This window comes from Poecile atricapillus, chromosome 27 (genome assembly GCF_030490865.1).
Source record: "Poecile atricapillus isolate bPoeAtr1 chromosome 27, bPoeAtr1.hap1, whole genome shotgun sequence".
In the NCBI taxonomy this organism is placed as follows: domain Eukaryota; kingdom Metazoa; phylum Chordata; class Aves; order Passeriformes; family Paridae; genus Poecile; species Poecile atricapillus.
In genome coordinates this window covers 2,654,550-2,681,189 of record NC_081275.1, presented here as the reverse complement: position 1 = coordinate 2,681,189, position 26,640 = coordinate 2,654,550, and the positions used below count along the sequence as shown (strand labels likewise).

General features: G+C 42.4%; 2 protein-coding genes across 3 annotated transcripts; both read left to right on the top strand.

Moving 5' to 3' along the window:
- The first annotated feature begins 677 nt into the window (after window positions 1–677).
- On the top strand, window positions 678–6,229 carry KRT222 (keratin 222). Its single transcript, XM_058858097.1, has 6 exons — window positions 678–794; window positions 2,427–2,555; window positions 3,277–3,497; window positions 4,013–4,089; window positions 4,264–4,369; window positions 5,695–6,229. Exons 1-6 carry the CDS (start codon window positions 699–701, stop codon window positions 5,906–5,908), a joined length of 843 nt encoding a protein of 280 aa, XP_058714080.1. The 5' UTR covers window positions 678–698; the 3' UTR covers window positions 5,909–6,229.
- Window positions 6,230–10,514: 4,285 nt separating this feature from the next.
- SMARCE1 (SWI/SNF related, matrix associated, actin dependent regulator of chromatin, subfamily e, member 1) lies at window positions 10,515–26,127 on the top strand. Of its 2 annotated transcripts, none has more exons than XM_058857995.1 (11): window positions 10,515–10,596; window positions 11,344–11,394; window positions 11,898–11,941; window positions 14,822–14,926; window positions 17,210–17,290; window positions 18,408–18,539; window positions 20,055–20,226; window positions 21,857–22,029; window positions 23,063–23,164; window positions 23,656–23,866; window positions 24,578–26,127. In XM_058857995.1, exons 2-11 carry the CDS (start codon window positions 11,388–11,390, stop codon window positions 24,787–24,789), a joined length of 1,239 nt encoding a protein of 412 aa, XP_058713978.1. In that variant the 5' UTR covers window positions 10,515–10,596; window positions 11,344–11,387; the 3' UTR covers window positions 24,790–26,127. The 2 variants fall into 2 exon arrangements, with proteins under 2 accessions (XP_058713978.1, XP_058713979.1); XM_058857996.1 differs by lacking the exon at window positions 10,515–10,596 and adding an exon at window positions 10,625–10,917.
- Window positions 26,128–26,640: the final 513 nt, after the last annotated feature.

Genomic DNA, 26,640 nt, shown 5'->3' with positions numbered 1-26,640 from the left:
ACACCTGGCACAGGTACTGAAATACTGTCAGAGGCAACCAAGACCCTTTTCCTGACAGCAGTGATGTGTCTGAAGTGTACATTCACCAGAACTTTGCCATCTGCAGAAGAGGAGCCCATACCACAAACTCACTACCCGTAGTGCTGGTTCCTCTCCCATAAAAGAGGATGCCCAGGAGCCCAGCTCGTTTCTGAAATGGGACAGTCCTCAACACTGGTCAGACACCCAAGGCTTCATCTCACTGAGTCTCAAATACCTTCAGGGATGGAAATTCTGTGCTATCCCTAACAACGGTGGAGGCACCTGCCAGTGGCACTGCCAGCAACCCAACTGTGCAGGGGAGGCTCTGTCCCTCCACCTCCTCTTGCCAGAACATCTCATGCTGGGAAACTGCATCTTTATCCTTTGCTTTCTCTCTCTTACCCCCACATTTCTGAGGTTATAAAACCCCACAGTGTTCCAGTGTAACAAAAACATTAAGACATTGATATATTAATTTCGGCACATCATTTAGTAATAGATTTTTTAGTGCCATCCTTTGCTGTACTGACCTGCTGCCAGGACGGGCTGGCAGGTTCGGAGCCCCCCGCGCTCCCCGAAATGGGCCGCTGCCGCTTTAACGGGCCCGCGGCCGCAGCCCCGCGCCACCGGCAGCGGAGCCGGGAGCCGGGGAGGATGGGAGGAGAAGAAGGAGGAGGATGGAGCCGGCTCGGCTCCGCCGAGAGATCAGGGCAAAGTATGAATCGCTCATCACCCGAAATCAGATAAAGACCGTCAGCTCAGCAAGGACGCAGGTAATGCCTCCTCACAGCCACACACCTTGCAGAGTACGGAGCCATTCCCTGGCCGTACAGTTCCTCCCGCAGCCTCTATGAGGTACAGTAATTCCTTTCAATGCAGCAGATTTTCGGGGAAGGGACGTGGATTTTACCGCAGTAAGATGTGAACTAGAAGAATGGGAAATAGATTTTGTTAAGGGTATAGATTCACGCTGAACGAGTGCTGTGTAATTCATCAGGATGCTTTTCTGTCCCTGCAGCCGGGTTATTGCTGGGATTTAAGGGATGATGACATAGGCTGTAACAGGGTAACCTCTAGCTCCATGTAGTTATCTCAGAGGAAAAAAAGAATCCTGAAGAGAATCCTTTTATATACAACAATCTTTGCCATTTTTAGCCCTCTAGTAAAGTACACTGTAACTCTGCAGGAACTATTTTCTATTGCTCACAGTAAAAACTGTTTTGCTCTTCAGCAAATATCAGTTGCTTTCTCATATAGCTTGATTAAATGTTACCAACACACAATGCTGCTGTTAGGGATTTACATACAAACAGCTCTAAACCCAACTGAAATCAAATGGCAAAACAATTTTGAGCCATCAAATGTAAAGAAATTCAGGGGGGAATCAGGTATTCTGTCACCTTGTAGTCAGGTATTGCAGGAGTCCCAGGTTTGTTTTAAGGACAGGCCAGACGCTGCTGCAGCCTGGCTGATCCACCAGCAGTGCCAGGCACACGGCAGCTGCACACCCGACAGGGAAGCCAAGTTTGTCTTTGTGCTGGCACAAAGCAACCAATGCACATTGGTTTGATCCTGTCACACAAATTCTGCAGTACCCAGGCAAGAAACGGGAAGCAAAGAACATTGTGGGTTCACTTGTGGATGAGACAAATCTAGATTTTTCACAAAAATTATCATCTGGTAAAGTTGCAATAGGTCAGAATGTACAGGGGAACAAACCCTTTATTTTCCTTAGTTTATCAGACCTGAATTAAAGAGATTATTTTCTTAGAGTCAATGTCATCATAAGAACCTGCATAAAGCAGTAAAATATGCAAAAAAGCAAATGCTGTTTCAAGGGCTTATGGCAACTTCACCACTTGCAGGGAAACCCAGAATCAAAAAAGAAAAATAACTTCCATAAGCCAAACAGTCATTCTGGAAGTTACATGCAGGAACACACTATCAAAATCAAAGTCCAGATCTAAAATGACCCCATACATGATCAGGAGTGGTTTTAAAAAACTACTTTTAACAGGATAAAAGGAAAAAAAACCAAAATTCTGAAATCAAAATGCATTAAAATTAAAGCAGTTTATTCAAACTTGGAAGTTCGAACTATCTGCATCTCCTCTAAGCCTCTTTACTCTAGAGGTGAGTAAGGTCTCAATACATTTGGGTAATTTTTATGAGCATTCCTCTAGGACAAAGGTGCCAGGGATAGAGATGTGGCCAACCACTTCCCATCAAATACAGTGGGATAATGGCTTTCCCTCTACACAGCACAAAAATGTTAACTCCTCACTGTGAGCTTTCACACATTTATACCACTCTAACAAAAATTCCAACTAGACATTTTTATGTGCCAATTTATTATCGTTATTTGAATATTTTTAATATTGTTATCTTTTGTATGTCCCCTGTAGTTAGAAGAAGGTACAAGTAAAAGAATGGACAGAGATGCAGAAGCACTAAAGGCAGCCAGAGCAGAACTGTGTGAAGCCCGACGGCAGTGGCACCACATGCAGATCGAAATCGAGTCTCTCCATGCTGTGGTAAGAGTCAGAAATGAAATTTGAAATCTCTTGGAAAAAAAAGAAGTCTTGTCCTTGATGTAAACTATCCCACAGTCAATTTCTGTAACAGTCACAGGCACCATAAAGCAGAAACCCATCATGGGAATGCTCAGCTTTGGGGGGCTCCAGCTCCTCACAGAGATCTCACTCACACACTGCCCCAGCACATGTTCTGGAGCAGGATCTGCCACTCCAGACACGCCTGGAGTCCTGTTTTCACACCTCCCAAGCACATATTTGCATGATACTCCCCCACCAAGCTCCTGGTCATTCTGCCTTATCTCACAGCATGTTTATGAGCGTTTTTAATGTGTGGACCAGATTTAACAATTCATTAGTGACAAAATGTCAGCCATTTGCTCAATTCAGCAGTATAGAAAAGCTCCAAGAGCACACAGACACTTCATACAGCACTGAGCTGGACATTGTTTAACTGTAAAATCAGAGATCTGTAAACTCAAGGCAGTGGATTGCTGTGCAAGATGTGCCCACTCTTTCATCTGATCTTAAATTACCACAGATTTTACTGTGGAAAAATTCTCAGCCAAAATATTACCTTAAAAGTTTTACTCCTGTTCTTAAAGAATAATCTTACAAGAACTAATGTAAAAATTCACAGTTTGTTAATGAAACCATGTACATCTGTAACATCTTTACACACAAACTTTCCGAATTTTAAAATATGACTTAAATTTCACAGGAAAAGGGTTTGGAACGTTCACTGAGGGCCACAGAACAGCAGTACCACATGCAGCTACAAAATTTGGAAGGTGAGATTGAATGCTTGGAGAAAGAGTTGTTGGATGTGAGAAGGGGAATTGAGAAACAGCTTCGAGAGCACGAAATTCTCCTGAACACGAGGATGAAGCTGGAGGAGGAAATAGCGACATATCGCAGTCTGTTGGAACAAGAAGAAAGCAGGTACACGCTGCTTAGAGCAAAAGATCTCAAATTTGTCTTCCATTTCTGAAAGTCTTAAATAATGAGAATTGTAAATAATGAACTAAACCTTAAAAAATTACAGTATAAAATCTTAGAAAAGGTTTTGTTGTAAGGTAGCTTCACTGACTGCAGAGTTTCTGGTGCTCAGTGTCTCACACACATTGCAGAGAGCAGCTCAGTCACTGCAGCCTCACTCGAGGCACTGTGGGACACTGGGGGCTGTGGCTCCTCAGATCTCAGAGCAGACAGGGCCAGTCCACACACATGAAGTGTCCATGTCTCAGACCAGGACAGACCCCTACAGGAAACTGCACAGATATTGTCAGTAACTTCCTCCAGTGCTGACCTCAGAATGAGAAATCCCAACAAATAGTTACCACCATCAAACAGAACTTCTCATGATTCTCACATTTTTAAATTTCTCACATATGACAAGTTAGGAATTAAATTAATCCAATACTATTAGATGCCTGGAATCTTTTTTTTTTTTGCAGGTTCCGTTGCTCAATACCTGCTCAGAAGGATGACAAAAAGCCCAGCACTAGCAAGATCACCTTTACGCTGCCTTCAGGTGAGTTTCAGGCACCTTCTCCTTAAGGATTTTGGCCCTAACTGTTCACAACTACTGACAAATTCCTGAAAAAGGACCTTTTCAAATGGGAAAGGTATGGGAAATACCTCCAGGTCCTATGTACTGCCCTTGCCCTTCTGCATGCTCACTGTATATCTGCATATTCTTTTACAGAGGGTGTAAAGAAGCACAAACCAAAGAAGGTGGAACTGATGACAAAACAAGCAATCCTAGATGGAAATATCATGAAGGAAAGTGCTGAAGCTCATGGCACTGTACAGTAAGATAAACAGGAATTTCACAAAATAACAGTTGGAAGTAAAGGGTGGAGGTTATGTTTCTGCAGCTTTGAATTTTCCGTTACTTGGTATCTGTTATATCATGCCCACAGAGCCCAGGAGCTTCAGAAGCACAGGGAGAGCTCCTGAAGGTGCACTCAATGGCAGTGTTTAACAATACATTACATTTAAAAGTTCTTTTTATTAGCATTGGCTTCACAAGCAAACAATACCATTCTGGTGCTTCTGATTTGTAATTTCTATTTCTGTTAAGAATGAAACTATGAATAATTCATCTTCCTAAGGCTGAAAGCAAAGAGCCCAGACCACATTTGGGAAGTCCCTTTGGGGCATATTTATGCACATAAATTCAGGCTCAGCTGCTCCAACTTGCTCCTTGGAAACTCCTACGTTTCCCCAAACAGGGGAGGGAGAGCCTGGCTCCCAAGTAGGCATGTGAAAGTCTGTTAGGATGTGTTATTCACCTGAAATTACTTTAATAGCAATGGATTGCCTCATTTTTATTTTTTTTTTTTCCTGCTGCTCTCTGAGCTTTTTTGTAGGCTAATTTAATATTACCTTTAAACTCACTGTAGTGGGCCATTCCTAACACTGAACCATAATCAGCTGCTGAAAAAATTAATGCCAGCATAAGGCCCACCAGACACACCCTATAGGTGACGTTTATTTTTGTGCTTTGTTCATCACACACTCAGATCTGCAAGAAGCTACTCCACCAGGTGCAGTGTACTCAGCTGGGTGAGGCCCCAGAGCCTGACTTTCAGATCTGAATTCTTACACACACATAAAGAATTGAATCAATAGGATTTGGGTGCCTCAATATTCCTGGATCAGCTGGCTTTTCAATTCTCACTATTTTACTTCTGCCCCTTCTTCTCTTTGATGTAATATAGCTGCACATTCTGAGGTTAGAGTCTAAACTAGATTTTCTCCTCCCTATTCTGAAGGTTTTCAGATGCAGGAATTCTGTCCTGCTCACTACAGTACTGAGGTTTCTTGAAAAATTTTTGAGCTTGGATTACAAACTTTCTCCTTGGAAACAAACTGCCTAATGTATTTGGAGCAGTGGTTTTGTAGCCATGTCTACCTAAAAGTACAAAAACAAGAACATAATGAACCCCTCATCCTTTATTTAGCTTCTCTGGAGAATGAACCTGTAAAAAAAGACACCTCTGGTATCTCAGTACCATATAAAATAACTCGACTTTTTATGATGCCATTTCTCTCTCTGTTTTAAAAGCAGTTCTGAAGATAGATAACTAATACAGACAAAAAAATCATAAATACATTTTCTTTATTGTTTCAGGACAGAAAAAGTGGATGAAGTTATTAAGGAATGGGAAGGTTCTTTCTTTAAGGACAACCCTCGCTTAAGGAAAAAGTCCGTTTCCTTGCGTTTTGATCTCCACCTGGCAGCCACAGAGGAAGGGTGTTTGCACACGAAAAAGAAAACCCTCCCCGACATTGAAGTCAGGTTGGTGATGAGGAGATCCTGCAGCATCCCATCCATCAAACCTTAACCTCAGCCAATTCCCTCAAAGTGCATCCACAATGGGCTCCGGAAATAAACTGTAGATGGACTCCCACGGCTGCTGTCTGCTACAACCACAACATCTTACCAAGCACTTGGATCAATACAATAAAACCATATAAGTCCTTTAAAAGAAAGGGTGAAGAGCAAGGGGGTTCCAATTCCAAGAAAGCCTGCTTTTACTGGTTTTATACTCTGGGTGCAGCCCTTTCATTTTCTCATTGTTGTTGTTTTGTAGAATTTCACCAAATATTACAAAAATTAAACTAGAACTTTATAGTTTGACGTATTTTGCCTTTATAAAGAGAACTTGTTTTCTCTTTCCAAAATTGAGAAATGCCTATTTGCTTAATTATTCAATATTCCATTCATATAATGACTGGTGAATCCTTGCAATAATTTATATCACAGCTATCATACTTCCAGAAATATATTTTAAAATAATACTTTCTAAGAGCAAAAATTACATACAAAATTACTCTTAAAATACATGAACTATTAATGAAGAGTTTTAGAAGTGGCTAGTATTTTTAAATTCCTTTTTTTCAGGCAACAACTGAACAAAAATATCTTTCCTCTACATCCTTATACACCTATTTTAAAGTGTTGTTACAATCCAGTAACATTTTAGCCATATTGTTCAACTGATTTTGAAGCAGTAATTTCCCCTGAAAAATCATTTTCTTATGTGTCCACACACACCTGTACTACAAGTCTCTCAGCCAAGGCAAATGAAATTACTCTCTAATTGTTGAAATGGGATGAGTCAAACAACCATTTGAATGCTGGTATTCCATTAATTTTGTTTATTATGACAATGTGCATTGAAATATCCTCAACAAATTCCTCTTCTGATAAAAACTACAGGTAAGTGATGCTGTTGATCTAGTCCATGTGACAAGTCACTGTTATACCAGGGTACAACTGTTAGTACTTCAAATTAACTGGGCAAAATAAGGGCTACAAATTCAAACTACAATTAAACCAGACCCCTTAAGTACCCCCCACTCCTACCCAAAGTAGTACTGTGGGAAAACACAAACCCCAACAGAAACCCTGCACCAGTACACAGAGGAACAGCCATCCTTCTGTAAAATCTTATGTGACAAATTACAAAGACTCAAAAAAGATTGTACAAAGACAAGAATGATTGTGAGTATTCTGAAGAGGATGGATGTCACAGCTCTCACTGGAACACTGGGATTCCTGGGGCTCAGAGTCTGCAAAACCCACACACAGGATTTGCTGGATTACAGCAGCATGTAAAGGATTGATTTCAGTGTCAGTATCTGCCTTATTACTTATGGCATGTGTACAAAAGTGATACTGCAGATTTTTTCTGAGTTAATTTATGCTTCTATCCTTTTTTCATGGTAAGAACAATGCATCAATATTGCCCCATCCTGTCTGTACTGTATCAAACTCGCTAATTATCCTTAACCTGAATCATGAGCTGATGTTACCACTTGAGTACTTGGCATCCTGAATGTATCAGCCTGCTCCAGTATTTTCACTATGCAGCTTTTTTTTGTGCTTAGACTCTGTACATTTTACAATACTTGAATTTAAACTAAGTTTTAATTGCTTTAAGGCACTTTAAACAGGGATACGAATTTACCAAAGTAAATTATAGTACTACAATAAAAAAAGTATTAAAATGGGGTTTGTCCATGCATATTTTGTGTCTGTCAATGTCTCCTCCTTAAGTGGAAAGGATTAAAATAAAAATGCAAAATAAAAGTTGCAGATAGGAAAACCTGTAGCACTGTAACAAATGTTTTCTATGAGCCTCTCTGCAATTAGAAAGACACAAATTCCCTCTTTATCTTTCTTTCTATCTTTACAGATAAGAATCTTTACCATAACATGCGAGTGTTCTCCTGCCACAAAACTTACTCTTTTTTCCTGGTAAATCCAGTCACCCTGCCTATCTTCTTCAGGTGCGACTTCCTCATACCGACTTCAGTAGCTTCTGCTACTCTAAGCCTGGTTTAAGAGGGCGTTCTGGTTTTAACTAAGTTTTCACCCCTTTCAGTAAGTATCTATTTTTGCATTATTCACAAATTCCAGCTCTTGAAATGTAAAAAACACTCTTTTGTTCACGATGTAGTGAACTTCCACAAGTGTCAGTGTGAACTCCACATGGGCACCAAATAATATCTCACCCTCATTTTTAGGTCACTTTAAAGCTGAATTTAAAAAAAAAAAAAAACAAAACAAAAAAACCCACTGAAGCTTAGTACTATGGAAGAGAATTCTTCATTTCTGTGGGTCCAATTAAATCCAGACCAGCTGAGCCTCTGCCAACCAGCACCTGCAAATGGCTGATGTAAAAACGAGTTTCATTGTCTCAACCTACTTCCCAGTGAATGTCTGTCCTCATTCCAGAGCTTATGAAACTGCTGGTAATTAAAACAGTTGGGTAAGAATTAGCTTTTACATCCCCCCTGGTGAGCATGGTGAAGTATAAACAATTCCATTAAATCAGTAAAAGTACTTATATATTGTACAGGATATTAAATAGCATATGCTGGCAAAAACCTTTCACTATCACAAGATGGAATTGAGGCAAGGAGCACAGTAAGAAAAAAAAGGGGGAATAAAACAAAGCAGGAAATACACTGGTGGCTTTGAAAACATAATGATTTAAAATAATTAGTGCAGAATGTGAGTTTCCATAAATGTACTTAAACACCATAATAAGCAATTCCATTTTAAAAATAAATGCATTTAAAATAATTAAAATTTAAAAATTAAAGTGTAATTTAAAAATAATAAATACTTCAAAATTTCAATTTTAAATGTAACATTAAATGCAATTTACACTATCAACAAAACCATGTTAATAATAAACTAGAAGTGAATGTATAAAACTAGGGCAAAACCTGGTCAAAAGCATGGGGAAACCAAGTGATTTTTCACCTCTTACAAGTATTTTCTCACATTTTCTTTACCTTTTCCTGACCCAGTGAAGTTGGTGAACTAGTGTGATGTATTTTGCTGGCTGAGGAATCTTTTCAACTCTTGCTTTAATATCAAATTGAAGTCACAGATTATTCTGCTGCATGTCAATAAACGGCTATTGTAGGTATAGTCAGCAGAGTCTAAGCAGATGAGGGCAGAGCTCTTGTCTCTTTATTTGTCCATAAAAATAAGTTTATTTAAGCAGGAAAACACACTGGGCCAGCCAGTGGAACTGCAATCATCAAGAAAAATGGACACAACTTGCAGCAACCCATGTTCAGTTAGTTTTTCTTCTTTTCACCTTCTACCTTCTATCCTTTTGGGTTAGGCAGGTATCAACCCCCTTGGCTTTCCTTAGATCCACACAAATTCTCCCACATGAATGTCTAGAAATAGTGAGAGCATTTCAATGCCAAACATTCGATTTCAACGTCAAACATTCAATACCAAAATTTCAATTTCAAGTTTCACTGCCGAAGTTTTCATATTTAATTCAGTCACTGATAATTTCCAGTGTATAAGGCTCATAAAGCTGAATGCTGAGGTCTGGAACTCTTCATCCTCTTCACATCCCCAGATCCACATGCTTCACCTTGTTTGATATTTGTGAGGGTTTTACCTGTGTGTGATAATTTTGCTGATTGCTGCAAGGAATTATGGACAATTCCACTGCTCTCAGACTACTGGGTAATTTATAATCCTGTGTGATTCCGCAGCAAAGTGTTTTGAGTTCGTCAGGCTCATTTAGCTGACAATTATAATGTATGATGGTATTTAATACTCGGGGTCCATCTCGCTGCCTTCCCAGCCATCCCTAACGCCATCCCTTTCCTGACCTTCTCCCAAACGCCGGCACCTTCCCGCTGCCCTCAGAGCTCATCCTGCTCCACTGAACCGCCTCTGGAAGCGCTGCCATTCCAAACAGCCATTTCGGCACTACACTGTGCACAGAGCAGGATCCCCCAGCACTGACGGACGGTTCACCTGACTCCATCGCTGATTTTATGGGATATTATTCGGGCTCGGACACGACCCCGCAGCATTTCCCCGTGGCCTCACGGCAGCCCGGAGGGTTCAGGGGCCGCGCGCTGCCCGTGAGGGGAAAAAGGCGCCAAACTCCCCTCAGGGGCCGCGCGCTGCCCGTGAGGGGAAAAAGGCGCCAAACTCCCCTCAGGGGCCGCGCGCTGCCCGTGAGGGGGAAAAGGCGCCAAACTCCCCTCAGGGGCCGCGCGCTGCCCGTGAGGGGAAAAAGGCGCCAAAGCGCAGCGGGCACGAGGCGTCCGCAGGCCCTCCCTGTGAGCCCGTTCTGCGCCGCAGGTTCACCACGGGCAGCCATCACTCGGGGCACGGCCATGGGGAGGGAACGGTGCGGTGGTTGTCACAGAGGGTCTGGGGCGCCTCGGGAGCCCCGGTCACACGCCGCGGGACAGCGCCTCCCTGCCGCTAATGGCGGGCGGGGCCGCCCCTCGCGCGGCGCTCGGGTTGGATCCCGCAGATTCGCAACGGCCCCTGGAGTCGCCGCCGTCCCGGAGGGTGCGGGGACGGCCCTGGCCCCTCGGTGGGGCGCGGGGCAGCCGAACAGGCCCCCCATAGCGAGCAGAGAGTCACCGGCGGGCCGGGGCCGGTGTGTCGAAAGTGCGGAGCGCAGTGCGCAGGCGCCGTCGCCGCCACCCCGGCCCGTGGGAACAAAGGGAGTGCGGCCGCGCCGAGCGGGTGAGTGCGGGGGGCCCGGCGGGGCTGAGCGGGGGGCTCGGGACGGCCCCGGCCCCTCTCCGGCAGCGCTGCGGGGCTCAGGAGGGCCCTTGGGCCCGGGGAGGGGGCGCTAGGGCCGAGGGACCCCCCCCGCTGGCCGCCTTGGGCCCGCTCAGGCTTTGCCCGGTCTCCCCGAGCCAGCCCCGTGTGCGAGCCCGGAGCACGTCGTTAATAGGGATTCTGAAGGAGGTTGCAGCTGCTGTGGCGTTATTTGAAGAGAAGGACCGAAGAAACGCTTTTTTACAGCGCTGTTTGACGCACTCCTGGGTTTTTCGCTAAAAGGTTAAGAATTGCCTGTCAGACCGCAGCTGCCGGGCTCGGTGATTGTTCTGTGTTCCCTGTAAAGGAAATACATAATTTGGTCATTTATGTGTTAATACCAGATTTCTAAAAGACTGAGTGTAAAATAATGGGGTGTGTTCTTTTTATTCCTTAAGGGACAAAATGTATTTATTTAGACCCTTTAATATGAAAGTGATCTAAACCTCTCTCTTAAATAGCTCGTGCACAGCTATTTAAGGTCAGATTCCTTGTAAAGTCAATTAATTTTTCAAAGGGATAACACCTTGGTTTCTGAAAATCCTTCTTTCTGTATTCCAAAATTGACAAACTTTGATAATCACTGATACCAATAACAATCGAAGCTTCAAAGATCTGGTGGGGGGAAAGGTACACCACTTATTAGCGTGATCTTCTTTTGTCTTGCAGAAGTACAAATATAATGTCAGGTGGCTGAAAATTTGACTATCAAAATGTCAAGTAAGTTTCTTTAAAAGATTTTTCTTTCTTTAACTTGGTGTTTTAAAGATCTGGTTCCGCAGAACCTGTTTCTGAGATGATGCCATTATTCCTGGCATTAAAAGAAATTAGCGAGTGTAGTGACTAAACTCTTGGCCTTAAATCCTGCTGTGGCTGATTCCTGGCATATTGTTTTTGTAGGAAATCCAAATATCACAGCTTCTAAATCCCGTTGGACTGCATTTTTGCTTTCCCTCCATGTAATTGGTGTATATATAAATGAATTTCATATTCTTCAGTCTTGTACTTGAATAAAAGGCTGGGACTAGAGCAGTGTGCGGGGTTCAGCTTTTCTTTTTCTTGTGTTGCTTTTTGCTGTTCAGTGGCAAAACGCAAAGTCTTTCAGAGTAGAATTTGCTTGGTTTTGTACATTCCTTTAAAAATGTTGGCCACAGCAGATGCCTTAAAAATTCGTTCAGATTTTCAAGAAAAAAAAAAATGTGCTTACATTTCTATCTTAACAGAAAGGCCATCCTATGCCCCACCTCCCACCCCAGCTCCTGCAACCGTAAGTATAGTGATTTTTCTCATTAACACAGACCCTTTAGTAACTTCCCAGAACAATAATTACGGAGTTGCATCATCTTCCTGTATGGGAAACACAATATTAGTGTGATATGAATTGTTCAAATTAGTATATTTTTTGGTTTTTTGAGGAGTTTGGGAAAGAGAAGCTGAATAAATTTGGTTTGCCTTTAAGGCTGGATCTCGCAGACACTGAATTTTCTGTGAGCAGTCTCTTGTCTCAAATGACTCACAGTGGGTTGCAGCAGAACTGGAATGGTTAAGAATCAACTGATATATTTGATTGTAAAACATCCTACTCAGCCTGTGCCCAAATCATGGGCAGACAGTGCGTTTTCCACATTTCAGTTGTACTGAGCTGCATTTTAGTGTAATGCAGGATTATGAAACATCCTGTTTTATCGGGTCAGAATAATGAAACACTCCTGATGCCAGTCTTGCATTCCTTGAAATCACTGGTATTTTGGAGTCTAGGGCATGGGAAGTATTTTGCTTTCTAGTAAAGTGGTGTGGCCTGTCACTGAGGAAATCATAAACAGGAGCTTTGAATCCCGTCAGGTGACATTCCTGGATGTGCAAAGTGCTGCAGTACCAGTGTGCTGTGGGCAGTAACTGTGTGAAAGTAAATGCACATCCCTGGTCACATTTGTGAATAGTTTGGGTTTTAGAACAAATCCTTTGTACAGAAGATTGAGAAAAGATGCTATAGTGAATTTTTTTTACCAAAGTGATTTGAAAAACTGTTATCCAGTAGTGTGTCCTTGATCTCTGCAGGAGGGGAATTAGAAGGAACGTGCAAATTTATTGTGCCATACTTTACAGGAAGAGGCTTGAAAATTATATAATGCATAAATACAAGTTATGTTTTTATAAGTTTACGTAAATAAAACTTGATTTGCATAGTTTTCTCAGAGTTTTCATTTTGCACACAGCGAAATAGATCTGTGGCAGTGTTAGAAGGAACATGATGGATCCACTCTGACCTCTGGATTCCCGCATCGAGAGCTGTGCATACACACGTGATTCTTTTGGGTTGTAGCATGAATACAAATGTTGAATGGTTCATGTTGATGTGGTGCAGTCCTTCAGAAGGATACATGAAGCACATGTCAGAACCAGTGACATGCATTGCCTGTCTTACAAGCATCTTTTATTCTGTATTATATTTTATACAGTCCTTCACGTGATGGCCTCTGCTCTGTTAATTCAAGTCACAAAGTAGCCAAATAACCTTGCTTGTTCTTCCACAGCCAGTTCCAGGTGCTGCAGTCAACAAAATCCCAGTAATACTCAAAACTGCAGTACTGTACCTGAAATAAAAATTCTCCATGTGATGCAAGGTAGTTCCTGGTAACATTTAAATCCTGTCTTGCAGAAATAAAGAATTAAGCAGACGGAGATTGCAATTGTCATCTGGTTTTATTGAAGAGGTGTAGTTCAACATATTCAAAACCTGTTGTTATGGTAATACAAAAAACTGTAGTAAAACGGTGCCTTATGAAGTAGTGAATGTGTATGTCATGAGCCCAGGCATACAGATGAGCACATCAGCTGCTGTGACGGAGTTCAAAAGCTTGGCAATAAAATCTCTATTGAAGACTGACTGTTAAAGGATAATTTTCCTCTGCACTTGTGTGTTGAGAAATAAACTCCTGCAGTATGTCTGCATTGACCTGAAACCTTCCTAGTTACTGTAGTCAGCTCCTAGGACGCTTCTGTTCCGTGTTTGTGTGTGTCATACTTTGGTTCTTAGAGTCCTGAACCTATTTGTAATTTTTATAACTGTAATCTGGAACAGGTCCAATCAGAGAATCGCTGTGGAAGACTTCTTGGAATGTTTATAGGGCTGCTGGAGAGTGGGACACTGTGGGAATGACATTTAAATGTCCAGAAAAACTCCAGACTCCTGTAAATCCTAATGGAATCATAGAACCACCACAGTCAGGACTTAATCGCTATTACCATTAAATAGCTGATCTATTTTTCCAACAAAATCTGATTGGGAAAGGGGGAATAATGGAAAAAAATAGATTTATTTGAGGAGGGGAATGCAGGGAACCTGGTGAAACTTGAATGTCTATTGCTAAATGAGAGGGAATGTAAAGAAACAAGATTTTTTTTTTTTTTTTTCTGCATGACTGAGGTGAGAACAAAACAATCTACTTCCATGAATGAATGATGATGTATTGATTAACTTCTGAATTGTCTTGGATTTGGTGATGTGTTCAGACTAGTTTAAAGTTTTTAACTTGCAGGTCTTACTGCAGATGTAGAATTCCTCAGCTCTGTCAGTCTACAGCCTGCCTTATGACAGAGGGATGTCCATGGGAATTATCTTCAGCCACTGGCAGTGGAGCACAAATGGTGCTCTGAGAGATTTCCCCCCCTGACGCATTTGTTGGGAAGGCAGAATTCTGGGAAGAAAAGCAGGCAGGGATTTTTCAATAAATGTGGGTACTGGGGATTTCTGCCCCATCACTGGGTGCTGTGTTATCCTTTAACTTTCACCCTTGGGAGACAAGAATCTTCTGAATTCCTTGGTGGCTTATGTTGGAAAACTTCATTAGCCATGAGTTGAATTTACAGGAATACCTGTTTAAATGAGTTACACAGCTAATAGAACTAAAATCAACAATTTCAGACAGAAATCTGTAGTGACACATTTGCTTAAAAGTCCTGTTTCCTTACTAGGTTTATACTGAAGTAAGTTGTGTGTGTTGGGAAGACACCAACTGCTACACCTCATTGCTTGTTTGAATTCTGGTTGCTTTTGCATGCCATATTGCAGTTCATTTTCATTTCTGTGTTTTCCTCGTTTGAGCTCATTTCTCATTCGTGTTTTTGTCTCATTTGTTTCCATCAGCAAATGCCCAGCACCCCAGGGTTTGTGGGATACAATCCATACAGCCATCTGGCCTACAACAACTACAGGCTGGGAGGGAACCCGGGCACCAACAGCCGGGTCACGGTAGGAGAATCAACTATTACATCCTCCGGCAAACACCAGGAACTGACCAGAAATGGCTTTAGGGTTAGGTTCTTCGGAGTCTTGGCTGCTGCCACTTCTTTATAAAAAAAAAAAACTAAACTGACTTCTCATTCTTATTTCTTACCTTCTCCCCCCTTCCCTTTCACTCTGAAACCTTTTGCAGGAAAATGGGATTTTACTCAGCAGGGAATACTGGTAATGGTATATGATGCAGACATCCAAAAAGACAGAGTGTGTGGTCTTCAGTAACCACTGCATGCATAGGAAAAGATTCTGTAGCTTGGTATGAATTTTTGGAGGGAGGGAACTGCTTTTTTTGGTACAAAAATAAGGAAGAACATTTTGCAAGCTGGAGATCATTGATAGTCGTTGCATCATCCTGTTAAGCCATGTGAGAGGTACAGGCCTTTATTTTTCTTTCTAGTCTTAGTCTGATAATAACTGCACAGTCCCAAGTTCAGTCATTATTTTTTCAACAAAAGCGTGATGTTGATAATAAAATAGAATCCTTTCAGCTCATATATGTGTCAGTGTGTGGGAAATGGATGTTACATTCATTTTTCATGGGGTAAACAAAGTGAGATGGAGACAAGTGATGAGGGAGGTGACAGCTTCTTTCAAACATGAATCAAGTCCTAGCATTGTATGCAGTTGGGAAACAAAAGTAGACAGTGGAAATGTAACACTTTTATACCACAACAGAAAGAGAGTAAATCCCTGATATTTTCTTAAATATCTCACAACTGTAGAGTTTTTCCATGTAGAGCTTCGTACCTCAAAACTTCTTATCAGTTTGGAAGGTGATACGAAGATTTCTCAAGGACCAAATACATGGTGCTTTTAAAGAAGTGTACTCTTTTTATGCCTTTCATATAAACTTTCTTTCAAACTTCTTATATGAAGTTCATCCAATTTGTTAAAGCATTTACAGAAAGGACCTTCCCCTACAAGGTGGAATTGACTGTCCAAATGGATACTTTCCTTATACAAGACTAAGTCAGGTTTTGTCTGAGAACTTCCATTGTTTCTGTATGTCACAAGCATACACAGCCTGCTCTGCCATGCATATCCCAGTATATGGATGGTGTCTTTAAATCCCTCTTAATTTAAAAGCATTAAACAGTTTCCGTTAATGTTTTTCCAACCCATCTGTATGTGTATCTATGTATACATTTTGGTAATGCATATACCTCATGCACATTATTTATACACAGTTCTGTATGCATTGTTCATAGAGCTCCATAAATTCAGCAAACAAAAAATAAAAAAATAAATTTAAAAAAACCCAAAACAAAACAAAAAAAAAACACCTGTCAGGAGGAAAACAGAGTATTGAATGTGAGCCTTCTGGGCTACACCCAAGTATTGATCTAAAGGCCACAGCCCTGAAAGATCTTGAGCCTGCTTTATATTTTCATGTAAATACTCCCACTTAATAGAACTGCTGAATATGTGGAAGTGCTGGAAGAGTGGAGGGTTTCAGACCCTGCAGTTGACAGGGGCTGTGATGGCATTGCACTGTTTTAGGTGTTCTGTGGGTTTAGGGGATGCAAGGGGACCCAGCAGCAGCAGCATTAAAGCTCAGTGGCCTTTTGTGTGGTGCCAGCGCTGTGTCTGGCAACGTAAAGCCAAAGGAAGACAGAGCACAGGAACATGTTCCAAACTAACTGGGACAATTCATTACAGCTTGGCTACAAGTAGAGCACATATTTACCTTTTAGCTGCATAGGGTTGTTTTCTTTTTGTGAAGAGTCTGTTAATTGGCTCCAAATTACCACTGACAAATTTTGCAGAAGAATAATTTCTAGAATTATTTGATAACGTCTCTAACTTAATGTTTTTAAACTTTCTTTGTATCTTTTTTCACCTGTACAGTAGCCACATTAAATTTCTCAAAACAGATAAAATAAATTATTCATCAGAAGTGAGAAAAAACAACCTGCTGGGATTAGTGTTTCCATGTCAGTTCCTATCTGTGTAGTTCAGTTTTAAGAACATGGAGCCCTTTTGAGGATTTGTCTAGTTACTGCTCTGTAAACTTAGAGAGAAAAGAACAAATTTACATTGGAAAATTATTCCTGTGAGGACCAGCTCTAGCTAGTGCTTGTTCATTTACAGACTGGGTAATTTTTTTGGTCATGTTGCTTGCTTCTCTTGGTGGGGGTATGTGAATGCACAAGAATGAGTGTTTTCCAAAACTAGTGCGTGCAGAAACTATTCAGCGACCCCATTAACGAATGGATTTATCCGGTTCTTTTATAGGCTTCCTCTGGTATTACCATTCCAAAGCCCCCCAAACCCCCAGACAAGCCCCTGATGCCCTACATGAGGTACAGCCGGAAGGTGGGTATTACAGTGTCCATCAGTAATAAAGTCAGTGTTCGTTTGTGCTAACAATTAATTGCTATGATCTTAGTTTCAGCTTCTAAACGTTGACTCCTAACAGCCTGCGCTCTCTTAAGGGGATGTAAAGTACAGAGTCTGCCCTGCAGAACAAAGGCAGCAGTAGTCTGGTCACACAGTTGCCAATTTCTGGGGGGAAAATTGCTAAAATGCTAATTCCTACCACTGTCTGCTGACAAGGATCCACCCTGCCACATTCAGAAGTTCCTGTGACTTACTGACAGAACTTTTTTATATAAAGGAAGTATTCCTTGCGTTTTCTGGGCTTTGTGCAGTGCTGTAGCTGGACTGAAGAGTAGCAATGAGTGGACTTTGCATGTTCTCCTTCACCACCCTAGCCCGTGGCAACGTTTGCTTCGCTATTCTGAACTGTTTGACAGAAAGTAGGAGAGAGACTCTTGTGGAGTCTGGAATCTGATGGGGCATGGGGAGGGCATGGCAGCCTGGCTGAAGCGGGTGAGCCAGAAGGAATTTCTTCCACTTCTGGTAAAGTATCTTTACCAGCATGTCTGTCTTAGGCCAAAAAACATCAACACACACACCAAAAAAAAAATAATAATAAAAAAAAAAAAGTCAAGTGGCGCAGCAAGAAATTACACTGGCAGCTCTCCTTTTTTTTTTCCCTATAAAGTTAGAAACCTTTTTGGTGGAGTCAGAACTTGTTGGAACTCAGATTGATCAGCAAGACTGAAATATTGTGAAATGTTACATTCTGATCTGAAAAGCTCAGTCTCTGTCATAATCTACTGCTGGATGTGTTTACTCAGTAGCATTTTTTTCCCCGAGATGCAGCGATGTTCATTTAAGAAGAGAATTGAGAGGGTTAAAGGCAATATTCCCATGAGACCAAAGCCACTCAGCAATTACCTGGTTCAGTAGCTGGCTTCCTACTGACTTCCTGCCCCAGAAAATAATCCAGATAGTTTAGCCAGACTCATTCCTAACTTTATCCTGTTTTTCATGGTGATTCCAGAAAGAACACTGAGATGACAATATAAAATGTTTAATTTGGAAGTATTTAGATATCATTAGTAAAGCTCCAGCTGTTTCTGTTAAGGTCTGGGACCAAGTGAAGGCGTCCAATCCTGATTTGAAGTTATGGGAAATTGGCAAGATTATTGGAGGAATGTGGCGAGATCTCACTGATGAAGAGAAGCAAGAGTATTTGAATGAATATGAAGCTGAAAAGGTAAATGGAAGAAATCTGGGATGTTTATTACAGCTGATTCTTCTAGGAACTGGTCTGAGAAGAAAAATTCATCCTCCCCATGCAGGGGTGTTTGAGGCATTCACGAGAGCCCTGTATGTAACTTAAATGGAAGTTTGTCCTGACACGTCTCTTAGATTTTTTTAAATAACTGTGCATCAACTGTGACTGGTCAGTTTTTAGACCTAATTCAAAATGAAGTATTTATAATTGAGTGTCGATTTTAACTGTTTAATGAATGGATTTGATTGTACAACATCAGTATTGAAAAGATTGTCTCAACACCAAAATCCTCTTTCAAAACTGGTGCTCTGCAACTACTGCTGTTGTCATGAACATGTTCCTAAGAGACTTCCAGTCACGTGGGGTTTGGTTTTCCTGGTGGAACTCCACGCTGTGGCATTAGTGTTTTGTTTCTTAATAGAAAATGATACCACTTGTAGGGTTTTCTTGTGCTTTTGTTTTGGTTTTATTGATCTTAATGACAAGAGATGACAGCTGCCTCGTGTCTAGGTTGGTAAGTGTTGAGCACCTGTACGAGACTGTTCTTGTGATTCTCAGGTACAAAGGGAGAATTTTCCAGCTGATGTGTTGTGCTTACACCTGGCAGGCACCTGAGGCTCTGGCTACCTGGTCAAATCTCAGCTGGTTCTATTCCAAGGCAGTAGAGAAGTACTGCAAAGCTTGGCGCTCTTAGCTGAGAAAAAAGAATCCAGGAATTCTATTTTTACCTTGGTAATGATGTTTAGATTGTAAGCTCCTTGGGGCAGGGGCCAGCTGGTTTCTGTTTGTGCAGTGCCAAGGCAGAAGAATTCTGGTCCTGATCATAAACAAACATTTTAGGTACCTTTAACAATATCAGAGATTATATCCATTTTTTCATTGGAAATAGCTCAAATCACTGTATAAAATCTTAAAAGTGAGATTAAAGAAAGCAATTCAAAGGGAAAAGGTATTTCAAAGAAAATGAAAATAGTGTTGCTGTCCTGCTGCCAGGAGGAGACAGGAGCCTGGCTGCAGCTTTCTGTGTCATCCCAGAGCAGGGATGGGTCAAAGAATGGACAAATCTTAAGTGATTTTGAAAAGTGGTTCGTGACATACTGGCATAAGGAAAGAGAAGAAATCAGAATCACAGATTTAGTTAGAACTTCAGAGAATTACCGAGAATATTTTGTGTTTCCTATTTTCATCTTACCAGAACTTGATCATAAATGTTCTGAGGTGTTTGAATTTGAAATCTCAGAAAACAAAGCTATCCTAAGACTTCCAGGTAGTAAAACTGAAAAGGACCTAAAAACCAGCTGTGTTTTTAAAACACGAACGACTATAGAGGAAGTTCTAATTTTTAAAAAAGAAAGACTGAGAGAATCTGGTCATTTGTATCTCAGCCAGATTCAGCTTTGCCAGTGTAACCACACTGTGAGTTACACAGAGCGCAGTTGTGGCAAGGTGGGAATCACCCAGTGGTGCAATCAAACCGTGTTGGTCACTTTTCAGATCGAGTACAACGAGTCCATGAAGGCCTACCACAACTCCCCTGCCTACCTGGCCTACATCAACGCCAAGAGCCGCGCCGAGGCAGCGCTGGAAGAGGAGAGCCGGCAGCGCCAGTCGCGCATGGAGAAGGGGGAGCCCTACATGAGCATCCAGCCCGCGGAGGATCCCGATGGTAAGGAGCTTGTGTGCACTCCCAGTGGGATGTTCTCATGGCAGGACAGGCCTTGGAGATACAGAAAACCACCCATGTGCACCTTCAGCAGCGCTTCACATGGCTTTGTTTCTGCTTTGGTGATTTAATGCTGATTTTCATTACCACATTTTATTCCATACAGCTGACTTTGTTCCCAAAACTAAGGTGGCACCCGTGGCAAAAGTTATTCCAACCCTTCTTAATTAAGTGTGAAGTAATGCTTAATAGTTCAAACCAAATCAGTCTGCTTACGGTTCTGTAATGGCTTTAGCACATGCTTTAGAAAAGGCTGAGATGCCTGATTTAATCTGGCTTGGATGGAATGTTGTGCTTTATTACCAGAAGCACATAAATCTGACAGGCAGAGTTCTGGTGTGATTAAGAGCACCTGAACTTTGAATGTGTTCAACAACTGTCATTTGAGATTGTTTGGGTATTGAGGTGCCTTTGCTGCTGACAAGTTGATGAGAAAATTCTGAAAGTTTATTTGACTGCAAGGAAATGCACCCCACCCAGTGGGAAAAGTCAGCCTCACACACCTCATGGCTGCTTTTAAATTCATCACCAAATACTTGTTGAAACCTGAGGGTGAAAAATGTACTCAGTTACACCCTTTTTTTTCCTTCCCCCTTGTAAAAGCACACCCCTGAGATAAAGCTCATGGCAAACAGCACTTTCCCCCGTGTGAGGTAATTGCAACATATATGTAAATACATTTCATGCTGGAATAGCTGGAACCTGGGGACTTGAGATTCTGTTCTGTGCTACCTGAGCAAAGTAGGCTGGGGGAGAACCAACTGTTACCTCTTTCTTGCTTTGTTTAATCAGATAACTCAATGAGATACAATATAACAATTCGAAATAAAGAAACTTCCATTTAACTAGTTCTCTTCTTTGCTAGTATCCCCTGGCATGGTGTTCAGCTTCTTAAGATTTCTGTGAATAATTGGGATAGTCATCTCCAGTAGGAATATTTAATGTAAAACAAATTAGGTTTCTGGACTTTAATACACGGCATTGTTCTGGGAAATAATTCATACTTGTTGTTTAACTAGTTTCTCTTTAGAGAAAATGCACTTACTAATAAATAATCAAATATTCTCAATACATGACTGTGAATTTTTGGTGATGAGTAAATGTGTCTCACTGCTTCATGCTTTCAGCCCTCCATGTTTTAAAAAAATAAGTGTTTTTGATCTGTGCTGCAAAGGTTATTTATAGATGAATGACTATCCTGCTGGCATTTTGTTCTGGAAACATGATTAATCAGGAATGGGTCTTTTATTTGGTGTATTAATAGTCCTCTTACTGTGGAAATGTGGAAAGCAACAGAGTGAATAACTAGGTCAGTCCCAATTTCAGCTGTGGGAAATGCATGTGAAATCAGCCATTAGAGCTGTGCCAGGTAAATGCTGCCCTGGCCACACTTTGTTTCCTCTCGTGATTCTCTGATGCTCTGTCTGTGTTACTGTGAACTTTGTGACATGAGAACTACTGGTGTTAGGGCTTGTATTTTGTTTTCTGTGAGTGCTAGTGTGGGTACAGCATCATTAGACTTGGCTCTCATTTTGTGGAATCAAAGCAGTTACCCCTCAAACTCCTGTTGCAGATTACGACGATGGGTTCTCCATGAAGCACACGGCCACGGCTCGGTTCCAGAGGAACCACCGGCTCATCAGCGAGATCCTGAGCGAGAGCGTGGTGCCCGACGTCCGCTCCGTGGTCACCACAGCCAGAATGCAAGTCCTGAAACGCCAGGTTCAGTCTTTAATGGTTCATCAGGTAAAAAGAAAGGATGCGGATGCGGTTAAAACACGGTGGGGTTGGGCTGGACTCCAAGTCTTGGATCATTCGATCACCTACATGATTGTTCTTGCTGGGTGTCAGTGTTCTGTGTGCTCCAGGAGATAATCCCTAGGATTTCTTGGGAGCTGCAGAACGTGAGACTTCACCTTCTGTGCTGTTTTGTTCTGGAGCATCATGTTAAACTGTATTTTGTTCTTTGGGATATCCTAAGTGTTAGTTGCATAGTTCTTCATTATTACACACAACCCTCTGTATGCAGTGTAAAAGTCTGCTGGTTAGTAAGTACTGGTAGGGTTGTGATCTTGGATACCTGACAAGTCATCTTGTTTGTAATGATTCTGGTTTTTTGCAGTGAATTGTCCCTATTCTAACATTTTCCACTGAAAGTTAAATTTATACAAAATATATGGTGAAGCCACACCTGCCTGTTTCACCCAGCTTTGGGCACATGCATGTGCTTTTCCAAGCACTCATGTTACCAAAAGAACCCTTTCAGCATGATCAGTGTGTGTGTGAGTGAAGTGAGACCAGAATTAGGTAGAAATTTGTTGGAGTTCTTTTTTAATCACAGAAGATTTGGAGGGTGGAGGGGGTGGTTGTCCTTCTTTCCTGTGAATAGTGGTCTTTCTGTGGTAGAGAATATAATTGATGTGGAGGGTGTGTCTCTACCTGTGAGCTGTGTATATACAGACCTGTGGGATATGTATGCACAGACCTGGGGGTGCAGAATAGGAAAGAAAATGTGCAGGTTTGAGGCTGGAAGCTTCACCTCAGGTACACAGTGTTTCATTTACAATATGCTCAAACTGCTGCACAGACCCATGTAGTGTTCCTACTTTTCAGTATGAACTTCTGAGTTAGTGGGTATCAGAGGCAGGCAGAAGGATGATTACATATTAGACCAATATTTAAAAATAAACTCATATGAAAATTTGTATGTGTAGCTGTAGCTTTGCCCAGTTTTTAGGTGACTGCACAGTGAGGTTCTTGCTTTTTCTTTCACTTCCAGCGTAAGCTTGAAGCTGAGCTGCTGCAAATTGAGGAGCGTCACCAGGAAAAGAAGAGGAAGTTTCTGGAAAGCACAGAATCTTTCAACAACGAACTTAAAAGGGTACAACTCATTTTTCTCACTCTGAGGAAGCTGCTGGTTCCACAGTGGTATAAGTGCTTCAGTTCTCTGTTCAGTTCTGAGCAATTGCCCAGCTGCTGGGGCAGTGCCCTGGTGTGGGTGGTACAAAATACAGGATGTTTTCCTCCTCCTTCAGTGACCTTTAGGAGACATTGGGCCAGTACAGTTTAGAAGTGCTACCAGGCTGGGCTGGGTGAATTCACTCAGAGTAGTTGGAGGAAGGTGGCCTGAAGCCACTGCTCTCCTTGGCTGCATTCAAATAACAAGTTTTATTTACTGCCTCTCCCCTTTTTTTGTTAATATGCCTGTATCTCCCTCCCTAGTTACTTTTAATATAAACTTTGTAAAATCAAAAGGACTGTGCTGCGTGTAGAAATAATGAACTCATCACTGGGGTTTACTGATGATTTATTTCTCAGGGTAACTGAGGTAATAAAAGAGCTAAAGAGTTTTGTTTTGTTTTTAATTGCTAGTTATGCAGTTTGAAGGTGGAAGTGGATATGGAAAAAATTGCAGCTGAAATTGCTCAAGCTGAGGAACAGGCTCGCAAGAGACAGGAGGAAAGGGAAAAGGAAGCAGCTGAGCAAGCCGAGCGCAGTCAGAACAGCCTGGCAGCCGAGGAGGAGCAGGCAGCCAGCAAGGGGGAGGAGAAGAAGGAAGAGGAGAGCACTCCAATGGAGACAGGTAACTGCATCCAATCATCAGCTGCAGAATCCTCCAAGGATCTGCATTAAAGGGTCTCTGAGGAGAACAGTTCATTGCATCTTGGTGAACAAAGGCATTTGCTTGCTTCTCACTAAATCACTCATTTTTAAAAGAGAGGATAAGATCCCACAGAGCCCCATGTCATGCTTTGTGTGTGATGTACCCAGGGGGAAAAATAGTAAACCAGAAGTTAGACTTTGGTTAACTGGGAGCAACTGGGAGTGTTTCCTTGTCCCAGTGTCAGTGCCCAGCCAGGATGACACACCAGCAATGCTTCCTATGCCGCTCTCAGGCAAATTTTCCAGCTGCTTTGTGCTCTGCACAGTGGGAGTAAGAAATGCTGCTGGATTCAGGAGTCCCAGTGACATCAGTGAGTCACTGCTGCAACAGCAGGGGCATAAGGAAAGAGGGACCAAGGAGTTTGAATTCCAGTGCTTCTGCTATAACAAGGAGCATGGCTTTCTGAGGTCAGGCAGCTGTGGCTGACATCAGGATGCTGTGGCAGGACCATATGTGTCCTCTGCACTGAGAGATCCCTGAGCTGTGCCTGTCCCTGCATGTTCTACGTGACATAAGTGAGTGCTATGGAATACTCGGATTTATTACAGCTTCTGTTTCTTCCTAAATCCTAATTGCACAATCTAAATAAATATTGGCATGTAATTGACACTGAGAAATATGTTTTTCCAGAAGAGCCTCACCCAGAAGAGAGCACAGAGAACCAGCAGAATGGTGAAGAAGGAACCTCTACCCCAGAGGACAAGGAGAGTGGGCAGGAAGGGGTGGACAGCACAGCTGAGGAGGGAACCAGCGACAGCAACACCGGCTCAGAGAGCAACAGTGCGACCGTGGAGGAGCCGCCCGCAGACCCCATCGCCGAGGAGGGAGAGAAGAAAGAATAATCACTGACTCAGTTCCTGTGTCTCTGTAATGAAGTACTGTTTGATTTCAGAACGTGCTCTGCAGCTGTTGTACCTTCCCTGCCTCTGTCACTCGTCTCCAAAGGATACCAGGGCTTAATGACATGTCAGGTTAGCAGTGTAGCAATGTGAAGGGGCCTGGAGAGGCACAGGGTATCCTGCAGCAGGCAGAAAAGGAACCTCATGTGTCTAAACACAGCTATTACAGTGTGGAGAGGTGCTTATATCACTTGTCATTGTTCCCTAGAAAGACACCACTAGTTTTGGTTTCTGTATGAGAAATCAGGCCTTCTCCTTTTCTTCTGATGCCATGGACACAGTGGCACTTTTCCCCAAAGGCCCTTCCTGCCCCTTTGTGGCAGCAGTCAGGTGTAGGTGTCTCACCTGTGCTGCAGTCCTGGCCTGACTGCACGAGGTGCTCCTGGCAGTGGCACTGGCTTTCTGGAGAGGCTGGAATATGGCTGAAGCATTCAGACATGTTCTTACCATGGAGCAAAGACCTGATGCTGCCTAAGGCATCCCCTGGAGCCTCTTCTTACCTAACAGCCCCAAAAGTCCCCTGTGTCCCACAACTACTGCGCTGCATGTCAACAGAGGCAATTTCTGCTGCAGCTGCCCCAGTCTGTGCTTTTAAAGAAGGCTCTCAGTGCTCAGGAGCAGCTCCAGAGTGAGGTTGAAAGTCTGGGGTTTAGGGGTTTTTGGTGTAACTTGTTTTTCTAGAGTAGCTGCTCTGCAGTGGTGGAAACTTTCTCATGGTCTGTGTGTGGCATGTCAGGAGATCCAGTTCCAAAGAGCTCAGTGTAGTCTTGCAGGAAATGACACATCATGAGGGATTTTTTTTTTTTCTGTGGTGCAGGATTCTTTTCAACAAGCCTTTGCTTTTCTTTTCCAATTAACTCCTTTACTTGCTACCAAGAGACCCTGGTGTGACCTCAGCCAGAGACCTGGCACAGAACAGAGCAGGAGAGCGTTTAGACACGCACATGTTCTCTGAGCAGACAGTCACTGATATGGCACAAATGGTAAAAAATAGTAGTTTTGCTTGTCATGAGCTTTCAGAACCTCTGGAGACTCTACAAACATACTGAAAAGGCCATAATTTGCCCTATATAAGCAAAAGCCCACAAATAAATACACTGAGTTGCAGCAACAGCCATGGGCCACTTCTTGACTTTTAACTGAGGGAACACATAATGTTTCAATGAACCAATGTGTATTTACAGAGCAGTGGGTCTATCAGATGGTGTTTTTTAAATCCTTTTTTTTCTAAATGGTCTAAAAATAATAAAATCCAACATGTTTGGTTTTTTTTTAAACTCACAGTGGTCTGTTCTTGTCTTTTAAGGTAGTGCTAGTGTTTGGTTCAGAGCTTTCTTCAGCTGTTCTCCCATCACAAACCAGAGGAAAATAAGCACACAGGATTTTATTTCTTACACAGTACCAGCTGCTGGCTGGACTGGAGCCCCCCTCCCTCCCCCAATACCATGGGGACCAGGTGGGGTTCCACACCTGAGGTGCTGCAAACCCTTGTTGTGCAACAGCTTTTATCTGCAGCAGCCCTGGGTTCTGTAGGCCGGGGGTGCTTTTCATCTGCTCCAAATTCTCAAGGTGTATGTAAATAACTAATTATTGGCAAAGACGGGTGTGTGCAGCTCAGGGTGTGTACGTGAAGGAGTGGGTGTCGTCTTCACGAGTGAAATAACTTGTCCAAGCACATGAGGACGTGAAGGAATGCCCATGGGCAGTGTTGGAGCACTGACCAGCCCCATGGTGCCAGGCAGAGGTGCCTACAAGGGACAGGAGCATCAGGGACCCCAGCACAGGGGAGGGACA